Source organism: Sprattus sprattus (assembly GCF_963457725.1).
Source record: "Sprattus sprattus genome assembly, chromosome: 5".
NCBI lineage: Eukaryota > Metazoa > Chordata > Actinopteri > Clupeiformes > Clupeidae > Sprattus > Sprattus sprattus.
In genome coordinates, this window is record NC_137924.1 from 32,846,423 (window position 1) to 32,855,033 (window position 8,611).

General features: G+C 42.9%; 1 protein-coding gene across 1 annotated transcript in view; it reads right to left on the reverse strand.

The window, feature by feature from the left end:
- Positions 1-238: 238 nt before the first annotated feature.
- Positions 239-8,611, reverse strand: part of mpp4a (MAGUK p55 scaffold protein 4a) — a gene marked incomplete at both ends in the record, with an annotated part of 22,004 nt that continues 13,631 nt past the window's right edge. Inside the window, 11 exon segments of the mRNA XM_080839776.1 lie at positions 239-427; positions 893-1,027; positions 2,476-2,584; positions 3,458-3,551; positions 3,838-3,918; positions 4,629-4,802; positions 4,979-5,020; positions 5,194-5,208; positions 5,987-6,007; positions 6,396-6,438; positions 7,632-7,689. Coding sequence (XP_080695902.1) covers positions 239-427; positions 893-1,027; positions 2,476-2,584; positions 3,458-3,551; positions 3,838-3,918; positions 4,629-4,802; positions 4,979-5,020; positions 5,194-5,208; positions 5,987-6,007; positions 6,396-6,438; positions 7,632-7,689 — 961 coding nt within the window.

Genomic DNA, 8,611 nt, shown 5'->3' on the forward strand with positions numbered 1-8,611 from the left:
TGCATGTGTGTATGTGTGTGTGCTTCCAGGTGGTGTCCTGGGCATTGGTTTGTAGGAGATTGTGTGTGTGTGTGTGTGTGTGTGTGTGTGTGTGTGTGTGTGTGTGTGTGTGTGTGTGTGTGTGTGTGTGTGTGTGTGTGTGTGTGTGTGTGTGTGTGTGTGTGTGTGTGTGTGTGTGTGGGTGCGTGCGTGTGTGGGTGCATGCGTGCATGTGAGTGTGTGTGCGTGTGAGTGTGTGTTAGGGTTCATCAGGTAGCGTCCAGGTTGTGGGGACCCATTGTGGGTCCTCCTGGGCGTGCTGGATCAGGGTGAAGAGCTGTAGGCAGGTCTCTCTCAGGTCCTCGTTCACCAGCACGTGGTCAAAGAAGTGTCCATACAGGGCCTCCAGACGCAGAGACGTCGACTCCATCTCACGGAAGTCAACATCCTACAGAGCACATTCACAGTTAGCAGACAATCGTGATGACAGTGAGATAAGGCTTCTCCTTCTTGCATTGTGATCTGTAAATTCTCGCCTCCAATTTAAGCTTTGTCATCCATAATATCTAGTTTTACATTTTGATACGTAACCACCATTTAGGGCCATTGTGTGATCCAGGATCTTTCATAGGAAGATTCCCTCCCCTCCCCTCCCCTCCCCTCCCACTCACATTCCCCCTTTTCCCACCTGTAACTGTATCACACCCCCCACACCCCCAATGTTGAACCATGACCCCACTGTATCCTCGCATGGCTGACTGGTATTTAAACTGTAACACTGTAATGTTCATTAGTCTTTCCTTGTTTCTACTTTGATGCTGGAACTGAAACCTTGCAGGAGTGCGCTGGAATAAATCTCCCCAAAAAAACGTTGTCTAAAGTTTGTCGTCCGCTGCCGATTCTATCACCTCACCCTGAAGTTTCGCTCTATCTGGTGGTTGGTGATGACCTTGGCATTCCTCCGGGTCTGTCTCAGGCGGTCCAGACTGGGCGGCCTGATGAAGACGATGAAGGGCCGTAGCCTCTTCGTCCTGATGGACTGGATACTCTGCTGAACGATATAACACACATCAGTGTAGTCCAGATATATGGATTCTCTGCTGAACAATATCAGTGTATATCAGTGTAGTCCTGATATAAACGTAGATACTGTGCTGAACGATATATCACACATCAGTGTAGTCTGGATATATGGATTCTCTGCTGAACAATATCAGTGTATATCAGTGTAGTCCTGATATATACGTAGATACTGTGCTGAACGATATATCACACATCAGTGTAGTCTGGATATATGGATTCTCTGCTGAACAATATCAGTGTATATCAGTGTAGTCCTGATATATACGTAGATACTGTGCTGAACGATATATCACACATCAGTGTAGTCTGGATATATAGATATTGTGCTTAATGATATACATCACACATCAGTGTAGTCTGGATGTATGGATACTGTGCAGAATGATAGGAGTAGGGCTGGGCAATTTATTGACAATTCAGCGATACCATCATTCCTGACCTCATACAAACCAAAATGATCAAGATAAATTGCACTTTTGTCTGACAACAAACAATATGTGATTGAGTGAATATTAGTCTGATTGTTTACATACCATATGAAGTAGGATTGAGTGAATATTATTCTGATTGTTTATGTATCATATTAAGTAGGATTGAGTGAATATTAGTCTGATTGTTTACGTACCATATTAATAGAATATTAGCTGAGACATACATGCTTGCAATGCAATGGTAAATATATGAATTAATGGTAATATCAATTTCCATCACTATTAAATAGGATTGAGTGAATATTATTCTGAGTGTTTACATACCATATTAAGTAGGATTGAGTGAATATTAGTCTGATTGTTTACATACCATATTAAATAGGATTGAGTGAGTGAGTGCCATTTATCACTTCACATGAATTTTGGTTTGTAAGGTTGGCATCATCAGAAAACATTTTGAAATCAGATGATTTAATCCTGTTCCATTTGAAAATGTTTTCTGATGACACCACTATTATTGCATCTCTCATGGAACCTGTAAGTAATTAAAAAAATGTTGTCTCTGCCTAAGTGTTATCAGAAACAAACTTTTATCAGAGAAAGACATCAAAAGTGAATACCAGAGCAGTTTTTAATATCACCAGTTATATTCATATCTTACACAAACAGTAAGGAACTGAGGATTTAAATCATTCCACTGGATGAGAGCTGATGGATTCCGCTGGCAGACCTGTCCTGCCAAAACCTTCTTTACATTGCAAAGAAATAATGAGTTGAACTGAACTGCCAAAACCCTCTTTGCGTTGCAAAGAAATAATGAGTTGAACTGAACTGCCGCTATTCCGGGCATTGCAAGGTAATTGCATCATTGCATCGTGATGCATCTTTCTCAGAAGTATCAAACTGGAGAGTATATCTCCAACCTGTACATGATTCATGTCAGACCAACTGTGAAGAAGTGACTGTGCTTCTGTGAACTCACATGCGGCTCGATGTCGATGACACACACTTTCCCGCTGTCTATCACCTCCTTGATGGCATCCACACTGGTGCCATAGAAATGCCCTTGGAACTCTCCGTACTCCAAAAACCTGTAGGGGCGGTAAATAGCCAATTATAAACAGAAAGCATTTCCTCAATATGGGCTACATCTCACTAGGGGAGCTTGGTTTGGAAATGTAGTTTTAAATGAAAGGCTCGTTCCTAAATTTCCCTCGGGCTAAATAAAGTATCCATCTATCTATCTATCTAACAGAATACAAGCAGGCACAAATGGAGCAAAAGAGAACAGAAAATAAAAAGGGATAGAGGTATTACACGGAGAAGGAGAAAGAGATAGAGGTATTACACAGAGAAGGAGAAAGAGATAGAGGTAGAACCCGGAAAAGGAGAAAGAGATAGAGGTATTACACAGAAAAGGAGAAAGAGAACAAGAGAGAAGACACTGATGGTCTGAGAGAGGGATAGAGAGACAGAGAAGAAAGGAAGATGCACAGATGGTTTGAGAGAGGGATAGAGAGACAGGGAGGAAAGGAGGATGCACTGATGGTTTGAGAGAGGGATTGAGAGACAGAGAAGAAAGGAGGATGCACTGATGGTTTGAGAGAGGGATAGAGAGACAGAGAAGAAAGGAGGATGCAATGATGGTTTGAGAGAGGGATAGAGAGACAGAGAAGAAAGGAGGAGGCACTGATGGTTTGAGAGAGGGATAGAGAGACAGAGAGGTAGGAAGGATGCACTGATGGTTTGAGAGAGGGATAGAGAGACAGAGAGGAAAGGAGGATGCACTGATGGTTTGAGAGAGGGATAGAGAGACAGAGAAGAAAGGAGGATGCACTGATGGTTTGAGAGAGGGATAGAGAGACAGAGAGGAAAGGAGGATGCACTGATGTCTGAGAGAGGGATAGTGAGACAGAGAGGAAAGGAGGATGAGAAACTGAGACCGGAGGGAAGAAGAGACGTACTGGTGGTTGTAGGCCATGTACTCAAACAGCTCACTGCTGATGAAATGGTACTCCCTCCCAGCCTCTTCAGATAACTTCAGGGGTCTCGTTGTGTCTGACACACACAATACACACAACACACACACACACACACACACACACACACACACACACACACACACACACACACCTTAAGTAACCAATAAAGAGATACATTCCTGTAAAACCAATGCCCACTCTAAACCCTTTGATAGTAATAAAAAAAAAGTAAATAGGAAAAGACGTATTTAAAGAAACTAGATGTTTATGGAGAAGATTCAAACACACAGACACACACACACAGAGACAGACACACACACACAGACAGACACACAGACGGTGTATGGAATTAAGACACATACGAGGGACAGCTCCTTGGAACTTGCTGGGGTTGATTTTGATGATCTGTTTGCGTAACTCATTCACTCCTACACCAGATGGACCTGCACACACAGACAGAGAGACACAAACACAGACACACACATATACAAACACACAGACACACACACACACAGAGACATACACACACACATATAAACATTATTAAACATACAAACAAACACACAAACAGATATAAACAGATCCACCGCCACAAAGCATGCCACACTAGCTCAATCCAGTGGCTCCCCCAGGCCTTAATGCCTGACAAATGTAATCAATAATAATCCCAAAATCAATATCACACCTCTCATTTCAACATTCATTTCAGCACACAACATTTCAAGTCAAATCCCACTTTAGTTTTGCAAACCCTTACATCATAAGACCATGTATCAATACCAGATCAATACTTCTAACTTATCAATACCAGCTCAATACTTATAACTGATGAGGATATAGCAAACATTCACAGATTCTGTTTCATTTATTTTGTGTGCATCTGTTGTGCATCACACATGTACAGCACTTATCTTTTTAAGTACAGTGTACTGTAGCATGGTGGTTCTATATGTGTATTTATGTTCTTAACTATTTATTACTTCATGTTTTATGTGTCCTCTTATATGTGCTGGCTATGTGTTGTAGATCAAATTGCCCCTTGGGGACATTAAAGACTTTCAATCAATCAATCAATCAATCAATCACACTTGCCATTTTTGTATGAATTAATTGAGTGCTTTGATTGGTCTACTCTATTGAGGTTTGCTCTGACCTATCAGGACAATGAGGCGGGGTGGGTCTTCGGGATTTCTCTGGAAGGTTACCACCTCCTCGTAGGGATTGTCTAGCGAGCCGTGGTTTTTACTCGGGCAACACGAATGACACGACTGTCGTCGTTTGCTCTGGGTCCTCCGCCTCCAGAAGCGAATGCTGCGCCGGAACCCAGCTGCATCAAATCAATCATCAATCAATCAATGAATCAACCAATCAACCAATCAACAAATCAATCAATCAATAAATCAATCCATCCATCGATCCATCAAACAACCAACCAACCATGCAAAGAATCCTATAGCTGTGTATTGAGTGTCTCAGTTTGCAGGAGTGATATACTATGCTCACCTATGTAGATGCCTTCCTTAGTGTAGTCACTCTCAGCCTCTTCTGGGAAAGAAAGTGTAACAGATATGCATGTTGAACATTAAAACACACACACACACACACACACACACACACACACAAACACACAAACACACACACACACACACACACATGCACACACATGCACACACACACACAAGCACAATACATTAAGCAATGTTTTGGTAATATATTACCTTCTGAGAGCTTGTCTGAAGTTGTAGATAACGAGAGACAGAGATAGAGAACGAGAGATAGTTAAAGAGAGAGAAGATATAAAATGCAATGGCATCTGATTATTCTATTCAGGAGAATTCTGAATCTTCCTTTAAAAAACCATCACGTGTTATAACATGTCTTTCTTGGTTAACTGCTTCTGAAATGAAAACGAATTGTGCATAAAGGCCAACCCCATCCCTCCCTCTGTCCCTGAACAAATTCAATTCCAAAGCTAGTCACTGATACTCCCAGATGTTTCTTCCAAAGCTACAGTCACTGATGCTCCCAGATGTTTCTTCCAAAGCTACAGTCACTGAAGATCCCAGATGTTTCTTCCAAAGCTACAGTCACTGAAGATCCCAGATTTTTCTTCCAAAGCTACAGTCACTGAAGATCCCAGATGTTTCTTCCAAAGCTACAGTCACTGAAGATCCCAGATGTTTCTTCCAAAGCTACAGTCACTGAAGATCCCAGATGTTTCTTCCAAAGCTACAGTCACTGAAGATCCCAGATGTTTCTTCCAAAGCTACAGTCACTGAAGATCCCAGATGTTTCTTCCAAAGCTACAGTCACTGAAGATCCCAGATGTTTCTTCCAAAGCTACAGTCACTGATGGTCCCAGATGTTTTTTCCAAAGCTACAGTCACTGATGACCCTGGATGTTTCTGCCTGTCTGCCCCTATCACGTGGTGAGGCCAGGAGGCGTGTTATACTCCCAACAAATACAACAATCTGGGCCACTGCTCCAGACACCTGCACAGACTTACCTACCGGTTTCAGGAGCATCCTCATCTGTGGAGAGGGCAGAGAGAGAGAAAGAGAGAGAGAGAGATAGAGAGAGAAAGAGAGAGAGAGGGAGGAAGAGAGAGAGAAAGAGAGAGGAAGAGAGGGACAGAGAGAGAGAAAGAGAGACAACTTTAGCTTGCCACAGCACTGTAGGCTTCCCTTAACAACAGAAGACTGGTTGAGCACACGACCCTACATTCTATTTCCATTCTGCCTAGATATTGAACAGTTCTGTTAGTCTTAATGGGTCATTTTAACAAGACTCAACGAATACAGGAAGCTTTCGAACACTGTAACCGACAACCTTTTCATGAAGTCTGTACATATGATAGATGTATACAATACAGTATGTCATAGATTTATCAATATGATATTGTATTTATACAGTCCTCACCCATGTCATCAAAGTTGAGATCAATGATCCCCAAGTCATCGTCTTCTACAAACATAGAGAAAGACACAGATATTCAACTTCGGAATACTACTATTAATACTACTACTACTAATAATAATAATATTGCATTTTATTTATATGTGCCTTACAAGGCACTCAAGGACACCTTACAAAACACCCAATAAAACTTAGCAACACACAGTAGCCCACTCAACATCCAGACATACTAGTTGAAATATTTAGAATATATAAATAAAAAATATTTTAAAAGGGTTAGAATCAGACATGACTTCGAGGTGGGGAAATGGTGTGGGGAAGAGGTGTGTCTTAAGGCGGGACTTAAAGGGAGGGAAGCGGTGTGTCTTAAGGCGGGACTTAGATATAGGAAAGAGGTGTGTCTTAAGGCGGGACTTAAAGGTAGGGAAGAGGTGTGTCTTAAGGCGGGACTTAAAGGTAGGGCAGAGGTATGTCCTAAGGCTAAATGAGTACATACTACATATGAATCTAAATGTTCTCTGGGTTAGGGTTAGGGTTAGAGAAGATGGAGAGAGGAGAAGGGTGGGGCTAGTAGCACAGGCCCACACTGACACATTTAGAAGTGCCTGAGTGAAATGAGCCAGTACACCTAAGTACCCTCCTGACCTTGTGACACCTAAGTACCCTCCTGACCTTGTGACACCTAAGTACCCTCCTGCCCTTAGGACACCTAAGTACCCTCCTGCCCTTAGGACACCTAAGTACCCTCCTGCCCTTAGGACACCTAAGTACCCTCCTGCCCTTGTGACACCTAAGTACACTCCTGCCCTTATGACACCTAAGTACCCTCCTGCCCTTATGACACCTAAGTACCCTCCTGCCCTTAGGACACCTAAGTACCCTCCTGCCCTTGTGACACCTAAGTACACTCCTGCCCTTATGACACCTAAGTACCCTCCTGCCCTTAGGACACCTAAGTACCCTCCTGCCCTTGTGACACCTAAGTACCCTTCTGCCTCAGGAAGTGACAGATACGTACCGTCATCCGGAGAGTTTACTTCCCGTAGGCCAGGGTGGGGGGATGAGATACTGAATGTTACAAAACTGAATTAAATCTTCTGCAGAATCAGACCATTAGAGCCCAAACTAATACAGACTCTAGACAGTAACAAAACTGAATCATGTGAGTGTGAGTGTGAGCGTGAGCATGACTGTGAGTGTGAGCGTGAGCATGACTGTGAATGTAAACGTTTCCTCACAGGGTTTGATGCAGGTGTGTGCTTGAGACGGCTCAGAGAACCACACCTCCCTCAGTCTCCTGCAGAGGCACAACAGCAAACACACACAATCAGGCTGGAGTTCAACACAACAGCAAACACACACAATCAGACTGGAGTTCAACACAACAACAAACACACTGTTACATAGTCCTGGGGTTGGCTTGGCTTCCTGCTCTTTTGTGTATGCACTTCTGGCTGTAGGTGGAGACTGGGCGTGGTCCTGTAACAACTGGAGGCAGGCCTACCAGCATAAAAGCCATCCAGGTTCCAAGATGGAGGCTCGCTCTCGCCTCGAAAACAGACAGACGCTGGCACACCCTATACTCAAGTCTATTGACTGTTTACCAAAACGCTCCGTTGTTAACACTGTTAATATTCCCGATATTGTTTCTCGTCAACTGGTGGTTATTTTCAGCACATTATTAGTTGGTAGTTAGTTAGGGTAGGTAAGTAAGTTGGACTGCGGAAGACTCACTCTTTGTTTTGCCTGTTTTGTGATTTGTACGTCGGGCACGGGAGCCAGGCAGGTTCACATCACTAACACAGCCAGTGTGAGGTTTCTTTTCCATTTTTCCTTTCGGTCTTATAACCCCGTTGTTTTTGTATGGTATTGGGGCGTTTTGTTTGTTGTCAGTAAACTTATACTTTTGTTAACTAAACCACACTGTGACTCCTTTATGTTACAATTTCGGGTTGAGATTCGTAACAACACACACAATCAGATTGGAGTTCAACACAACAGCAGGAATCACACAATCAGATTGGAGCTCAGCACAACAGAAGCAAACACACAACACCAGACTGGAGCTCAATACAACAGCAGCAAACACACACAATCAGACTAGAGTTCAAAAGCAACCAGTGATTTAAGTACAAAAGGCGGGATCTTGAGAAAAGAAGAGGTAAAAGGAACACTAGTGTGCTTGTGTGTGTGTGTGTGTGTGTGTGTGTGTGTGTGTG